General features: G+C 44.1%; 1 protein-coding gene across 1 annotated transcript in view; it reads right to left on the reverse strand.

Moving 5' to 3' along the window:
- The window catches only part of BARX2 (BARX homeobox 2), a 72,479-nt gene extending 56,251 nt beyond the window's left edge, over window positions 1-16,228 (reverse strand). The window contains exon 1 of the mRNA XM_045892843.2: window positions 15,870-16,228. Within this exon, the coding sequence (XP_045748799.1) occupies window positions 15,870-16,056 (187 nt within the window). The 5' untranslated portion in view covers window positions 16,057-16,228. The remainder of the gene's footprint in view (window positions 1-15,869) is intronic.
- Window positions 16,229-17,353: the final 1,125 nt, after the last annotated feature.

Consider the following 17,353-nt stretch of genomic DNA (forward strand, 5'->3'; position numbering starts at 1 on the left):
TGCTCTTCCACCGTATTTTTTGAGTATCATTTTTTGTCACACTCTGTATTAGCTTTGTAGAAACCAGAGGTTATCCCTCAATGTACTTAATCTCTAACCACCTAAAATGTGATTTCCTCCCTTCTGCCATACTATGCCAACCAAGGAGAGGTCTGTCTCTCTACTTCTCTGTTTCCTCATTTTTAAGTGCAAAGAATAATAGTCTCTCATATGATTGTGGTAGGAATTAAATTCATTAATTCATGTAGGGCATTCAGAGCACTGAGTGTTAAGTAGTGTTAGAGAAGTATTTGCTGTTATATTTCCTTTTGTTTTTATATTTATTTTGCTTTTCATTGTCGTCATTGTCCTTTTGTCAAATTCCTCTCCACCTGGAGTAAGAAATCATAAGTAGCAAGTACCACACATTCTTCTCTTTGAGATCAAATTTTACCTACCAACATCAATGATTGCTTCTTCTTGAGTTAACCTACCTTCCAGTGTACACCCCCCCCCCACCAAGTCCATTTTAGGGCAACATCTGTGGGATTCTCAACCCAGTTGGCTGGATAAACACAACGGGTAGGAAGTTATCTCGAGTCAGCTTCATTTCACACCTCCACTTCCCAATGGAGGGCTCGAAGGCTGCCTGGGACACTAGAAGCCTCACCCTAACCCGAGTGCCTAAAATAAAACAAGAGGGTACCGAGGCACCAGGAGAATCATCCTTTGTAAGGACCTTCTTGAAAGGTCTGGGAGCCCCTGAACCCGAACAGGTGAAAATTCCAAAGGCACATACCGACGGGCGTGCTTTTCTGCTGCAGAATGTGCACCCACAATCAAGTGCTTTACCCAGCCATGCAAAGCCTCCCAGGTGGGGCTGTGGTGATGTAACCGCAGAACTTGTGTTATTATTGCTATTATTTCCAGGGATGGGCAACAAGTTAAAGTCAAATAAGGAGCATATACAATGTCATCCAAACCTCAAACAGATAAATGTCAGTAATTTTGATACTCCCAAGCTCTTATAAGCTGTCATCCTCAGCTTTCCTCTGGGAAAACCAGTTGAGGGTTGGGACAGCAAAGAAAAGTCCCCAAAATTCAGCTGAATCCTGACCACTTTATTGTCAATATTTTTTAACCCCTCTCTTGGTGCAGAAAAATCTTGTGTTATTTCTAGAAAGGTTTAGAAATTCATCCTTAGTTCCAAGAGCCTTGTCTCAATTTAAGAGAGTTCCTGCAAAATTCCCCGCTAAACTCCCACTTCCAAGGCCGTTCACACATCACAGGATGACAACAGAACCTTGGTCTGTGATGAATCAAAGGGGGGATTTTGTGGCCTAGAATAACTAGGATGACATCATCTGTTGTGGATCAGCAACAACTTTATTAGCCAACTGAGGAACCCTGCTTCCAGTAGTCTAGTTTAAGGGCCTGCAAACTTCTCCTGTGAAGGGCCAGGCAGTAAAGAGTTTAGGTTTTGTGGGCCATACCCTCTCTGCCGAAACCGCTCCCCTCTGCTGTCGCCCAGTGAAAGCCACCAAACACGATATGTATGCAGGTGGGCGTGGCTTTGCCCCCATCAGACTTCACGGACACTGATATCTGGACTTTGTGTAATTTTCACGGGTCACAAAATACTCTTCTTTTGATTTCTTTTCTTCCATTTACAAATGTAAACACCATGCTTAGCTCCTAGCAGTAGAAAAACAGGTGGTAGGCCAAATTTGGCCCGCCTCTGGTCTCGCTGTCCAGAAAAACACAGTCATGCGTGTTATTACCCTGAAACGGAGGCAGCGAAGGGCCCAGGACGGGTTTTCTGACAGAATCTGCACTGTGAACTCTGCTCCCACATGGCCTCTTCACTGCAAGGACACGCAATTTCCTGCCAGGCACTGCACGCACACGATTACTGTATTATCATGTAATAATAACGATCTTTTGTGACACAGAATGATGAAATTCTTCAACGCATCATTAATATATATGATAATTACACAACGTGTGTGGCTGGGCCGGCTGCTGCCCAATCAGAGGTCATCACTGCTGTCGGTTATGAGGAACGCCTCTGGTAATAAGCAGGTACTCACAGGGCAATTTCCAAAATGAAATATTCCAGTCTCATTTTTAAATCTGTTTTTCTATGGGTGTCGAAGGACCCAGGCTTCAGGCTCCAGTAGTATAACCTGTTTCCGGACCCCTGACTCTTCTTTCCCCATTTGTGACATTCCTTCTCACACCCCACCTCCCACCTCTCATCCATTTCTGCCTACTCCCCTCCTACTGGGTTATAAATGCATGCACACTGCTTTTCTGAATTCATAGCTTTAACAGAATATTCTCAACAGGCTGTCCAAAATCCATTTCTCCCACTGAGTCCTATTTCAACAATGGTCCTGAGAAACTTAGGGAACCAGGTGAGTCCTCCCTACACAAATCAGCCCCACTCCATGTGGCCATGATGACACACCAAGTGGTCCTATTCCACCTGCTTCCACTTGCGCCACTCCCCCCTCCCCCCCCGCCTCCCCCACTGAGCCTGGATGATGTCCTAGACACTGCTTGTAGGAATCATCATTATAAATGGTGGGACGTACTGCCCTGTTCACCAGGGCTTCTTTCACATCATGGAAGGGGAGAACTCCTCATCAAGAGAATTTTTCTCACCCTATGGAGGGGATTCACTGATTAAAGTATTTCATTAGCAGATACTGGGCCTCCTAAGATACCAGTGACTAGTTGAGAAACACAATTCCCGGGAAAATCCATGTCAAACCCTTGGCCACGCAGTCCTTCAACACAACAGCCACCATGACCACTTAGAATGTGATCTTAAACTAGCCCCACGAGCAATTTAAAAGCTGTAAAACAGGGGCTTTATTTGGAACTCCCTGTGAATCACAGACCCAATAATATACTAGGACAACAACTGTTTCCCAACCTGCTACCTTTTCCACATCGCCAATTAAAAAAGATCACAACTGAATTTTTTTCTCTCTCTCAGGACTCTGAAATAAGAGAATATTCATATTCTCCTGCACAAGAAAAGATTATCCCTAACTGTACTCTTCAAAGAAGAAAAGAATCCAAACTTGTTGGGAAATTCTGCCACTTTTCTGAAACAGTTCTTGAGGTACACAGCTGCATGATGAAACCTTTCCTACGGGTAATTAATCCTGAGCAACTCTTGTAAAAGAAGAAAGTAACAAAGCACATTTTGTGACGATGTCGTGTTGACCTGTTTGTGCCACTCGTTTAGGAATTTACAAAATTCTGAATTCATATTATAAAACAGGAAGGTGGGGGAATCAAACGTACCTATTCATGACGACTTGAACTTGGCTCACAGACCACCCAGGTTGCAAGAGGCCTCAAGAGGCAGTTAGTGCTATGACATAACTCACAAGAATGCCCTGGAGTGAAGTGGTTTTTTAAAGATATTTAGTTTTTCTTGAGTTTAATTCCAATAGCAATCTTTCTCTAAAGGGCTGTGCTTCAGTCAACCAAGATGCAGTTATGATTATAAGATTATTATTTTTAAGAGAAGCTATCAATTACTGAGCACTTACATGCCAGGAACTATGCTAAGAGCTTTATATGCATTATCTCATTTAACCTACATGACTAACCCCATTAGGGAGTTAATATTATCTTCCTTTTGTAGATGAAGTAATTGAGTGTCAGGGAGGTCAAATGACCTGCCGAAGGTCAAACAAACAATAAAATGCACACAAACCCAGTACCACCCGACTCAAAATCCATCCACTAGGATCATTCCACTAACCAGCTTCCTGTATTTAAGTCATGGGGTACAAATTACATCTATCTCACCATTAAGCTGATATCTATACTACAGTGGTTCCCAAACTTGACTTTTCATTATAATCATTATAATCTCTTTTTAAAAACAGAGATTCCCAGAACCCACCCCAAGCTCCACAATATATAATGTGAAACAAATTAGTCTCTTAACCTTTGAAGTGATGGCAAACAAGTGGCCAGATTTTTTTCCCCACTAAATTTAATAGTGAGTATTTCATGAAAAATATTCCAAGTCTTAACTCTCCAGGCAATTGGCTGTATTCAGTTTTTAAGCATATTCTCTCTGATTCACAATAACGAATGGATGATGGATGGATGGATAGATGGATGGATGGGAATTCCACCCTTGACCCCCACAGAAAACTTTATTCAGAGAACCACAGCTCATGGAAGCAATGTGACCAAAGAAGCCTTAGGCATGTCACACCGGTAAGGACACCCAGGGGCAAGGAGATGGGCTCAAAATCACACCGCCAGAAAGCAGTAGGTCTATGATCTCGCTTCCTCCAAAGATAGTACTGCTTCTTAGAATTCGTCTAGAATCATTCAGAGACCCAAATAATCACGGGAAAGGAAAGACTGACTGGCACACACTAAGTGATTGTAAATATGTGTAAAGGAGTTAAGAGTTGCAAAATAAATTCCTTCACGTTCATCGGACCTTGCTTTATATACAGTATGGACCCCCCATGGAAAGGGACAGGCTTGACTTCTAATTTGCATACTTCCATATGGTTATACATAGTATGGAGCTTTATACCGAAAGAAATAGACCTGAATTCCAATCTCAACTGTGCCACCTACTCACGTGACCTTGTTGCCATTTCTTCATCTCCCCGAGTTTCTCTTTTCTCATCGGAAAAGCAGTGATCACAACAACTATTTCATTAACTTACATGCCCTCGTGTAGGCATGCACCTCGTGTCTGCCACGGGGTTACCATTTATAATTATTGTTATATCTATTTTATGGTTACCTAAAAAAAGTGAAATGCACTCTGCTTGCGCAGCTAATTGTTCCAACTGCCCAGGCTCAATGTTCCAGTTTAAAAAAACCAAACCCGCACTCCAACAGAACGTTCCTTTACGCTGTGCTCTAAACTGAGGATTGAAAACATGCTTCCAAGTTACACAGCTGTCTAACGTGCTAAGAGCAATAATGAGTTGCCATGATATCCAGGGATAACAAAATTAACAACATCCTCTGAAACAATCTCCTCCAGGGCGATTTACCAATTATTTCAATAAAATGTTCAGTCATGAGAAGAAAAGGCCTTGGACTGGAACCTAAGTCAAATATATTCCTATCTCTCTCCCTTGGTGAAACTTGCTAAAAAGTGACCATAAATATTCTAAGTCCTCGCCCGTTTTTTCCCACGTAGTTCCAAACAGAAGATCCAAGGTGGATCTGTCCGATTTGTTGAACAGACTCCATGGGTCGCGAGAACAAGTCCTTCTGCATGTTATCTTACTTAGAGAGTCGCACGGCAGCTCTTTGGAACTTGTCTTCGTAATGTTTTCTCCATTCACAGTCTCCAGCCCAGCTAGTCCATTTTATGAGGGATAAGATTCCACTGAAAAGATCCAGAAGGTTGACTGAGCAAGACACAGCGAAAACTGCAGTCCGTCTGATTTACTCCAGCCACCGCATGCATCTACGTGGGTCAGATAAATTGCAGCCTTGCTCCTGCAACCCATGAAAGTCTGCTCACTGGCAACAAATCTGACAGATCCACCGTCCCTTCAGTCATGTCCAATTTGGCCACAGTCCTCTAGATGTGGTCATTAATTCCTGCTGACCGTAGGTGTCACTGCCAAGCACCGAAGAAAGCTCTGTGACAGGGGCTGCAGATGGTCTGGGCGGGACGCACGCCCTACAGGGCTTGGACTGATTTGCTTCTCTGTGTGTACAGTTGACCGCTGAACAATAAGGGGCTTGGGGGGCGCTCAAAATATCACCGTCGAACTTTTGACTCCCCCAAAACTTAACTACTAACAGCCCGCTGCTGACCAGAAGCCTTACCGGTAACATAAACAGTTACCACATATTTTGTATTCTGCAAACAAGTAAGCTGGAGGATAGAAAATGTTACCAAGAAAATTGTAAGGAAGGGAAAAAAATACATCTACAGTGCTGTACTGTATTTAAAAAAACAAACCAACCATGCGTAAGTGGACCCGTGCAGTTCAAACCCGTGTTGTTCAAGGGTCTGCCATATTTAGGCAGAGAGGGATGGTCTAGGAGGGGGAGCACGTTGGCCAACTCTTGACCGTACAAACTGTTTCACCCCCACTGAAGAGTGTTTTCTCTCTGAAAGGGACACAGAAGGAGAAAGCCCCCAAGGCGACCTTTTGGTCAAAATGTCTTAGAGCACTATTTCTAAATTGGAACGAAAGAAAAAGAAAAAGGTCCTGGCTGTTCGGATAGACTGAGCAAAGCATCTGCCACTGCAGATGTCATGGTGGAGTAACATGGTCTCAGTTACCTTCTCCAAACCATACGATGACCACTTACTATCCCTAACACACAGCTCTCTGTGGGATTTCCACGGTCACGGTTCTCATCCCTTCCTAACCAGGTCTGCTACCACACATCAAAGTTTTCACAGCAAATCTGTGGTTCCAAAGGATAAGGAGAACTCAGCCAGTTTATACGCCAACACCAACATCATTCGTCCCTCCTAAGAAGTTACATTTTAACATTTTTAGATTCTTTGGTATTCACAGCTGTCCCTAGACAATTTTTTTTTTTTAAGTTAAATTGTCAATAGCAATGGACTACAGGTCAAAAGCCAAGGGTGGTATATCATCTCAGCAAATAAGATACAAAAGCAAGATGCAATAAAAGACAACTTATTGTGATTTTAAACATCATTAAGAAGGGAAAAATCCTGATGACTCCTGCTTGCATGATTATTGATGTATATCTGAAATAAACAAACCCTTCATGGAGAAAACCCCTTCTAGCCCTTATGCGGGGCTCAGAGAACGTTTACTCATATGCCAAAGTATCCCCCGGGGGAACAGCAGCTATCTTGGTGATAAATAGTATCCCCATCCAGCCAGGGGAGGTAAGTGAGATCCAGAAACCAATTACAGAAGCTACAGTGGTTGTTTTAGTGAGAGTTGTACTCATGTGTCTAATTATAAAGTGTTCTTATTTCCCTACTGCGAGACTATGTACAACAAGCTCTGCATTTAAAAGCTTCTGTTTCAGGACAGAAAAGCTATTAAGAAAGCCATCAAGCATTCCACAAGATCAAGAGCTTTGTGCATATGTGAGGTCTCCCATACTATCATTTTTCAAGGTTTATATTATGAAAAATTTCAAACATACAGAAAATACAAAGAATAATGTAATGAACATCTGTATAGCCATGACCAAGCTTTGTTAAATCTGAATGCTTAGCCATATTTACATTAGGCCTTTTCTTTTCCTTAATAAATAAATTTTTACACAGGAAAATAAAAACCTGTGGGTAGTCCTCCTCCTCCCATACCCTTGCCTCCCTCAACAATATATTAGTTTGCATGCTTTCAAGCAGTATATAAATAGTGTCAGATTGTAAGTATCAATCTACAACTTGTGTTTTTTTCTCAACACTGTATTTCTAACACTTACCCATATTCATACACGCAGAATATGGTTCTGGTTCATTCATGTTCTGGTTCATTCATTTTCATTACATAGAATTTCACTGCATGAATAGACGTATGTTTTTATCCTTTTTCCTTCTGAAGAGTGGTTTGATTGTTTTAGCTTTGTCACTACCATAAACAACACAGAAATGACCATTCTTAAACATATGTCCCTTCCCACACATACAGTGTTTTCTCAAGGCATCAACCCAGAGATGGAGCTGCTGAGCTGCAGGGCATGTGTGGATCTGCAGCTTTACTGGGTGTTACCACACGGCTCTCCAAAGTAATTGTACCAAAAAAAATATTCCTACCATCAGTGTATGAGAATGTCTATCACTCTACATCGCTGTCATCAATTGTATCAGATTCTTTAATTTTTGCCGATCTGATGGGTGTGAAATGGTATCTCGTTTTAATTTGTGTTTTTCTGATTCCCAGGGAGGCAGAACATCCTTTCATCTTTACTGTCTAGATATTCATTTCTATGAATTGCAAATCTTTCTACTTGCCTTCTTATTGCTTTGTAAGTGATCTTTACGTATCCTGTGACTTTGGGAAAGTTAATTTCTCGGCTTCCCATTCGTGGCAATAATAATACCTACTTCCTAGGGATGATCTCTAGCTGATCTTGAAGCACCTAGTCCAATGCCCATTACATGATAGGCATGCTTTCTATTATTGTTACAAATGTGAAGAAGAGGGTTCAGGGTATTTCTAGCATTTCTCCCAAGTTTGTAGCTGCCTTTGGGATAAATAAAAGAGGACACAAGAGGAGGAGTCTCGGCAACTTTCTTTGCCCAGGCGGTTCCCCCACCACAGAAGACGTAATATCAGGACTGGGTTGTTTGTAAGCTACCATGAGGGAAATGTACAACGTCGATTCTCCTAGACATCGCTTAAACTAAACTTCCATGTTACACTTCCTTCAATATACAAGTGGCTTTGATTTTGTCTGTGAAATCACCATAATCCTGAATTTCAACAAAGGTTAAGTTACAGAGTGCAAAGAACTCTGAGAAGAGGGAAGTGGGTGCTGGAGGCTGGTAGGTGAATCAGAATTAGGGACCTGCTAGGCATTCCTGGCATGGAAATACAGCTAGGACTTCCTAAGATTCCACCAAGCCCTAGACCATTCCATTTTCCCACACGTCATAAGCGATCCTTGAATTAGAAAAGCGAAAAGAAAATCATCACATCGCTTATCACACACATAAGGTTTTTTTTTTTTTTTTTTTAAATAATGACATTGACATCACCGGGGCAGCAGGTAATCTTATTCGACGTACACTGTGAGAATGCTTATCTATCCCCAATATCCAGAAGAATATGTTTCCTAAGGACATGCTGGTAAGCTAGAGGGATGCAAAAAAAGGAGCCACGTAAGCTTGTCTGCTTGGACTCTTAACATATTTAGTTTCGTGTGGAGATCCTCCCAGATTGGCTTCTATTCAGTGGTATCTTGACCTTTCCTTGGAGAAAGGCCATGTTCACCTTTATACACTCTGCCAGGGGAGTCAGAAAGCATAGATAGCTGTCCTCCAGGCCTATCAAGTAGTCCTGACATCAGCTTCGACTGGTGACTGGCAGGGTTCCTTTTCAGATGTACTTGCACATCATCTAACGTTCAGAATCCTCTCCCTCCATATTCAATTTCAACGGGCACTGAAGAAACCAGAGACTCTCCTTCGCAACTAAAGAAAGAGGCCCTCTATCCCCCTATCTTCTCCAGAGCAATCATGTGTAAGAATCAACTCCAGCCCAAACATAATTAGACCATCTTCTGATACCTATCTAGGAGCACTGCTTTCTTCCTTAAACGTGTGCCAAGTTTCCACTTTCAAGAAGTTAAATTGCCATATAAAAATGCCCTGGTGATGATGAGTAATTAGACACTGTAATGGAAAATTAACTGTGTTTTTATTTAGAGCATTCATTTTAACAAGACTTTTTTTTTTCCTAACTGTTCTTAAGCTGCAATAAAAATACATTAAATCCTGAGGGGTTGCAGAGGTTTTCTGGTTAAATACAAACAAACAAACACACACACACACACACACACACAAGCTTCTCTTTCTCGAACCACTTATTTTGTGAATATCACCAAGGTTATACAAGGTTCTGATCTGAACCGCATTATTAATACACTCTAATGCCAATTTTCATCCCGTCATCTGTGCTGTGGAGGAAGAAATAGCCATTCCAACCTCACAGGCCGCTATTGCCGAAGCAGGCCCCAGAGAGGCGGCACATGGGGGCTTGTCACACATGGGGAGCCTTCCCCCGAGTATCTCACAGTCCCCTCTTCCTCTCTCTGTTCATGCTGCTGCCAAGGGAAGCGGGTTGCTTCCAGCCGGGGCTCCTGACAGCTCTGTGAGCACCTGCGGGCTCTGGGCAGCCCTCAGTGAGCAAGCTGTGAGAGTGGGGTTTAGCTCCGTGCCACATTAAAAATGACTCCACGACACGGCGTGTGCGACGACCTTCCCCAAGGAAGAATGGCAAATGAGGCTGAAATCTGGACATCTCATCCCAATCCCCGCGGCCCTCTGTGGCAGCCCTCTAGTCCCACATTCCAGGGACGAGTTCAGCAATGGGTTCAGCCACAGGACCTGAGCGCACTTCACCCTGGAGCTGGACGAGGGGCCGGGGGAGCAGGCCGGCGACACCCATACAAGTTCACGCGCTTCATACCAATGAGGGAGCCTAAGATCATGTGGCTCACCTAGCTTTCCATCTCTGTTCCTGCCAGACCTCAAAAATAAAGTGCAAATGACACCTAACAAGGCTTCTGGCCTGACATTTATTCTACATGTACGGACAAAAATTTCAGAAGCCCCCTTAGCTTGGCCTGAGCAGCCATGCGGAAGGACCCTGGGCTTTGGGCAAGGCTCCCTGGAGCAGCTACGGAAGTTTCAGGGAAACCTTTTTCTTTTTCCCTATGCCTTCCTTTTGTGGGTTTTGTTTGTTTGTTTAATCTCTCCTTACAATTTAAACAACCTTTTATAATCCTTACTGCTTTTCCTATAGATTCCTGGGACTTATTCGACCTAACAACCTTTTCACTTCAATTCCTGAGGTGGGTTACAACTAGCAACTTCATACAGTCCACGCTTAGACCCAAATGCAGTTTCAATCCAGACAAACAACCCACAAGAACACGGGCAGACTGGCTTCATAAAAGAGGTACCATAAACACCGTTTCATTTTGGCTGTATTTAACGAGGTTAATATGACAAGTGGGCTGGCGATGACACCCTTTAGGGGGACTTCAAACAGAAAATTCCATCTGGTGAGCAAAAGTACTCAATTGTCACAATGTTGCCCGATCCCAATTCCAAACTGCCCAATACATTCTAGAGAACAACGAAAATGGGCTTGGCAGTGGTTCTACAGATAGTTTGGGGGAATTTGTAAAGTATCCCAACTGTGAGTCAAGATTTAGAATAAACTGAAATGTAATGAACTCATTAACAGTGCCATCACCAAGCAAGAATGAAGATCTGTTGAATGAAAATGGTGAATTAAATGATACTAAAGACTGCAGACATTCGGAGAGGCATTTTAACTTGTGGACTAAATTTCTAATCATTTTCCCCTTGGTTATTAGGGAAACCAGAACCGGAGAAGAAACTGCTAATGAACTATATTCACCAGTTAAAACTGACTCCTGAGGAGCCACTCAGCTTGTCTGTATAACAAAAGGGTCATAAAATTTAAGGAGTAAATGAGAACAGCTGAGGGGGGCCCAAAGAGCCCAGCTCCAAATCTATTCTGACCCTGGATGAGTCCTATGTCCTGTGCATCCCTCGATTTATTTACCCTTAGAATGGGAACAGGAGAAGCAGTTATGAATAATCGCTAATAAAAGCCTATCAGCCTCTGGCAGAAATACAAATGCTTGTTGATAATGATCACCCTCCCAAACCCCAGTTTACATTTTTTCCATTAACACTCCAGTCCCCAACCCTCAGGTTCCCAAGATCCTACGGGCTTCATTCTCAGACTGAAAGACCACACTGAGATTTAGGAAATGACTGGAGCCAACTCCCTGAAGCAACAGCAGGCTGCATAACTTCCAAAGAAGCCATTACACATGTCCCCACCTCATTTCATTTTTCACTGGGATGACACCCAATCTTTGTGATAAAAATGAACCCAAGGACACCACCCCAAAGAACTTGTTTCTCTTGGACCCACCAAAGGATAAAATGTTCTCAATGCCACCTCTTAAGATAAACACCCTTCCCCAAGTGCCCCTTTTAATTGGCTGGTTGACTGTCCCTTGGGTGTGACTGCACGGATTTATCCCGGGTGTGTAACCAAGTTGGAAGTCTTCCTGATTTCTGAGTACCCTAACAAGAAGGCAGGCAGTGGACAGCGTGGACTAAAACTGTGTCTAAGCACTGATGTGACCCTAGCGCTTCACAAAAAAAAAAGATATTCTGCTCGGGGAGATTGGTCCGTGATCTCTGTGATCCCTTCCAGCTCTGTACCTCAACAGTCAGTTCTACAAGGCTGGCCACTGAAGGTCACTGGGAGATCCAGCAGAACCATTCCACCAAGGAAGGAGAAAGAAATTGGCCTGTAGGTTTTAGTGGATTAATTAAAAGCCATGTGCTGGTCACAGGCTGCAAAACGTCCTAGTATCTACATTCACCTCCCCCCCCCCCCCACCCCGCCGCAAAACACGCATGTGCAAGTCTAAGGTAATTCTAGGTTGTAAGTATAAATAACTAAAATAGAATTTTAAGTAATTAGCACAGTAGGTTGGCTTCTCAGTATCCTCAAGAAAACTCTTAGGATAAATTGTTACAGCCTTGTTTTTGTGAAGCAGGCTATTCATCTTTTCCAAACTCTGCCTGTCTCTAAAGACCAAACTGAAAGAGAGAGCCTTCAAAAATGACCTGCCGGTATCTCTGCATTATACTCCGTCCTGAGAAAGCCAGATTTCTTTAAGCAACTCTTCCACCAAGAAACATTAATCACGACCAGGAAAATGAAATAATGCACTCAAGAGTTAAGTAATATTTATGATACTCTGAACTGCACCTCATTTTTGGCCTTTAATCACTGTCAATGTTCTAACATTTATGAGAGATTGTTAACTGATTTCTAGATGGCAATATATTTCCATTCTAAATGGGGATGACTGTTACCAGATTTTTTTATTTTTTTATTTTTTATTTTATTTTTTTTTAAGATTTTATTTATTTATTTGACAGACAGAGACACAGCAAGAGAGGGAACACAAGCAGGGAAAGTGGGAGAGGGAGAAGCAGGCTTCCCACAGAGCAAGGAGCCCGATGTGGGACTTGATCCCAGGACCCTGGGATCACGACCCTAGAGAAAGGCAGACGCTTTACCGACTGAGCCACCCAGGCGCCCCTGTTACCAAATTTTAAAATAATCCTAAACATATTTCACACCTCATCAGTGGTCCGAGTAACAAACTTTTTTTTTCAAATGGAGGCTCTCTTTGGGCTCGGTGTTTTAAATTTTATTTTAAATCTAACGACAAATGTTCCTTCAATTTGGCTTCAAAGGATAGGATTCCCTTTCTCACTGTCTATTATGTGATGTAGAACATCTCTTGGGAAACTTAAATAAATTTAGAGACAGCCTGCTAAGCCTAAAATTACTGTATTTGTAGTAAGAAAGGGCCTGTTAAAACAATTTTTTTTTTGGAGGGGAGTATTCCATCAAGGTTAGAGTGTCTAATAATAAATTACCATCAGGTGATGATCTGCCTAATGAAAAATGTTTCCATTTCTCAATTTACTTGAATACATGATCTTCTGCCTGAGGAGATTTAGTACCATAAATTGGCATTTGGATTACTAAATCTAAACAATGTGCACTGCTTAATTATGTAGAGGCTTCTTAAATGCTGTAGCTTTTTATTCACCCCAAATTTATATACTTATTGTGCAGGGTGGTAACTTTTTTTTTTTTTTAATCTTATTTCATTATTTTACCTGGCAAAGTTCACTGTTGGTAGTTATTTGAATCTTAAAAATGGCAAACCGAAGGATGAGAGAAAGTTCAGTAATTTTAATTCCAATGTATGCCTTTCACTTGATTTGAACTTTTTATACATCGGTTCTACCAAAAGTGCTAAATATTTATCTCTATCCAGAAAAAAAAAAAATACATATATATATATACATACATGTATATAATTGTATTGAATGTAGAATGCCAGCAACTTAATGTCATTTTTAATTAATAAAAGATTAAATTTATCCAGTCTAAGATTTTTGATCTTAAACATAACTGTTAAAAACAACAAAAATGCTTTGAAAGTGTGGTATTTGCAAAACCCTTGAGAAGTCACTAATGGGATTCCCATGATCTAATACACGTTAGGCTTTAACTGTAATCGTAAACCCACTAAAGGCTTATGACCTGAAAGTATGGACTATTGTAGCCAGTTTTTATGGGTTTAATTCCACTGGCAAATCCCAGTCTCTATATTTTAAATCTCAACTACCACAAAATCATGACATTTTTCGAAAGAACAATCTAAAGAAAGTAAACACTGGAATGACAGGGCAAGAAAACCATTACCAACAACCAGCCTTTCACACAAACCATCAAGGAACTTCAAAAGCACAAGACCAAGCAAAACTTTTAGTTCGTGATACGCGTGCAATTCACCCTTAACATTCTCAAAACTACATATGAATCATCTTATTTTCCTCTGACTTATTTCCATACAAGACTCAGTGAAACAGAACTTACTCAGCTCCTATTGATGACTGGATCAGTTTTCTGAGGTTATTTATTACCTTTTTTTTTTTTTTTAGCATGTTTTTACTATGATCCAATTCTGTGACTGCTAAAAGCCAAGCAAATCTGCCTTTGGGTCAATGCAGAGCACAAAGTCACTAAAAATTTTGCCGGCCCTGTGCTATACCTCAGTGTTCAGAATTGTTCTGTTTTGTCCTAGGGTCATGCGATGTCACAGCAGGGTGCATTGAAATTTGTGATTAAATCTTTTTTTTTTCCTCAAAGAGGAAAAGTGATGATTTATGCTCAGTACAAGACTTAGCCTACCTCCCCTATTTAATATATACGTAGACTATTTATTCAAGGGTTTTACATATGCATGGCAGGCACGTAAATGTAAAAATATAAACATCAAGCATATTTACCTTATTTCTAAAGTTTCTTGTCTCATATACTTCTTGGCCCTTAAAATTTAGTATTGCAAGTCCTGTTATGAGCTATCAAGGCTAATTCTACCTTACGGATAAAATTTATTTTACAAAGGCATACCTGAATATTGTATTCATTTCATAACCAAATACATGTGGAAACAACTTGGTTTTCAAAGAACTTTGCTGTATTTACATATATTAACTGATTGTCCTACAGGGACAACCCATCAAATCAAAAGAAAATATAGGACTCTAAGCATTGCGCACTAGAAGCTTCTGGCCTGAAAGGTCAAAAAAAAAAAAAAATGTCTTTTAAAAACACTGCTAGCTCTTCACTTTACTTTTTCAGTGGGAGTATAACAAAATTATTTTTTTCAGGACACCCATGCAACAAATATAACCTCACAGTTTCTTTTAGTTGGGAAATACTAAATTTTTACCTTTCGTTGAAAGCACACACAGTCACTTATTTTTGATAAAAACGGCTTTAACTTTTTTTTTCTTTTATACCTGCTTTTCGATAGCCTAAATCCTTATAAAGCCAGGGCACTTTGAAACTTGGAGGTTCTCTTAATACACTCAAAGTTTTAAAAATACCTTCGGATTCACTTTCCATATAAACCTACGACTTTTTCAACGTGTTTATTAAATGTTCTTTATCTTTCCTAGTGATCTTAGTTAGGCTCTTGTGGATAGAGGAAACCAGACGTTAAGAATGTTTTTATTGTTATAACTGCTGTTTTTTCAGTCCCTTAAAACAAAAGGGTGACCTCCTCAGCTTGCACCACAGGGGATGGATTCCAGAACTACTGCCCCAGAGGGAGATCCTTTTAAGTAAAGTTCAATGACTTCTGGATTTTGTTGAGAACCTCAGGACACTGACTGACTTGTAAAATTCCCAGTGGAGACAAGAGGAGGTTGGACAAGTTAACTCAAGGGGAGCAGCAACACCGCTTCCTGAAACAGTGAGTTAGGCGCTGAACCGGGTCAAGGGTTTGAACTTTCTGACCGAAAACGACAGCGGCGCCGGCGATCGTGGCCCGAGCCGCCGCTCCCCCGCCAGCCCTGCGATCCACACCTTGCCTGCCCGTCCCAGATCGCGGCCGCCCTTGCGATGCCCGCCGCTGACAAGTCTGGTCCCCCAGCAGGGCACGGGAAGAAGCCCCTCGCCCTCCGGTGGGAGGACGGAGGCGGGAAGGCGCCCGACACCCGCGCGAAAGCCACGGCACCCCACTAATTCCCCCACCCCACCCCCGGCGAGGCGTCTTACCGGTACAGGAATGCAGGGGCTTGGGTCGCACGACCAGCGACGGGCACACGGAGTAGAGGGAAAGTTTCTCAAAGTAGTCGCAGGTCTCCTTGGAAAGGATCTCGTCGATCATGAAAGTCTTGTAGCGCCGCCTGGCTGCTTTGAGCTGGCCGGGCGAGCTCAGCCGCAGCTCCGCGTGGCAGTGCATGGTGAGCCGGGGAGAGCGCCGGCCGGCCGGGGCCGCGGGGGCTGGCGCGCCGGCGGGGGCCTCAGCCCCGCTCCTCGGCCGCCGGGGAGGCGGCGGGCTCGGGAGGCGCGCGGACGGGAGCGGGCAGCGGGCGCGCCGGCCGCGCGTCTAGACCCACCCGCGGATCAGCATCTTCGCGGAGCCTTTTTGGGACGGCGCAGCTGTCAATCAGCGCGCGCTTCCTGCGGGGCCCGGTGCCGAGGCGCGCCGAGGGGCGTCGGCGCCCACCCCGCCCGGCCCGCCCGGCCCGCCCGTGCAAGCCGGCCGCGGACCTGCACACCTCGTGCCCGCCTCTCTCGCTCGCCTCCGCCCGCCTCGCGGTGTCTCGCGCTCCTCTGCCAGCCTCTCTATTTTAAGACACTCGCTTTGGCTCTCCTCCCCGCCCCCTCCTGGGACGAGCTCCAGGTGTGTGTGCGAGTGTGCGCGCTCGGGCGTGCGCGCGGTGCGGGGAGCGCGCGCCGCCCCCGCCCGCGGGCCGGGGTGGGCCGCTCCTCCGGGAAGCGACCCCGTGCGCCTCCTGGGCCGGGTCCCGTGCGCGCAACCCGCAACCCGGGGAGCAGGCGCGTCTAGGTCTCTTGCTAGAAAGAAGTCGAGTCCTTGCTGAGGCTCCCGAGGCTGCGGGCCACAGAGCCGGCGCCCCAAGGACCCGTGTGTCTTTCTCCCCGGTTTCCCAAGGACCCGCGGCCTCTGCAGTTCACTAGGCTCTCGGCCCGCGCGGAGCCGCACACTTGACCGCTCCCACGAGATCCCAAACCATAAATGACCCTTGCCCTGACCGTTATCCCAATAATAAAGTGTAAAAATGAGAAAGTAATCCCCCCAAAGCGTGCGTTCTTTTTTTACGTTTTAACGTTGATGAACTGTTTTCGCCGCCGGCAGGGCCAGCGCCGCGCGATGCCGCGGAGTCCGCGGGCCCTCAGCCCCCCTCGAGGATTCTGGCCGCCCGATGCTCCGGGCAGTGCGGTTTTCGTTCCCGGGTCCCTCGCGTAGGGTTAGGGGAGCCCCGAAGACACACGCTTATTGGGTGGCTTGCCTCCCCCCTCCTGGGCTCCTAACCTCCGAGTCTGTTCCAATCAGTATCTGTACGAACTTGTGTTCGATGGGAATTGGTGGCCGAGGGGGACCCCCACCCAGTCTCGGCGCCCGGGACGGCTCCCGCTGCCTGCGTCCTGCCACCCCGCCCGGCGGCCGGCCACAACCGCCCGTGGTGGCACCGCTTTCCCACGATTTTGTCTCCGAACTGGTGTGCGTGGGGCCG

Source organism: Mirounga angustirostris, unplaced genomic scaffold, assembly GCF_029215605.1.
Source record: "Mirounga angustirostris isolate CCGP_5_RB_7025 unplaced genomic scaffold, mMirAng1.0.hap1 SCAF_13, whole genome shotgun sequence".
In the NCBI taxonomy this organism is placed as follows: domain Eukaryota; kingdom Metazoa; phylum Chordata; class Mammalia; order Carnivora; family Phocidae; genus Mirounga; species Mirounga angustirostris.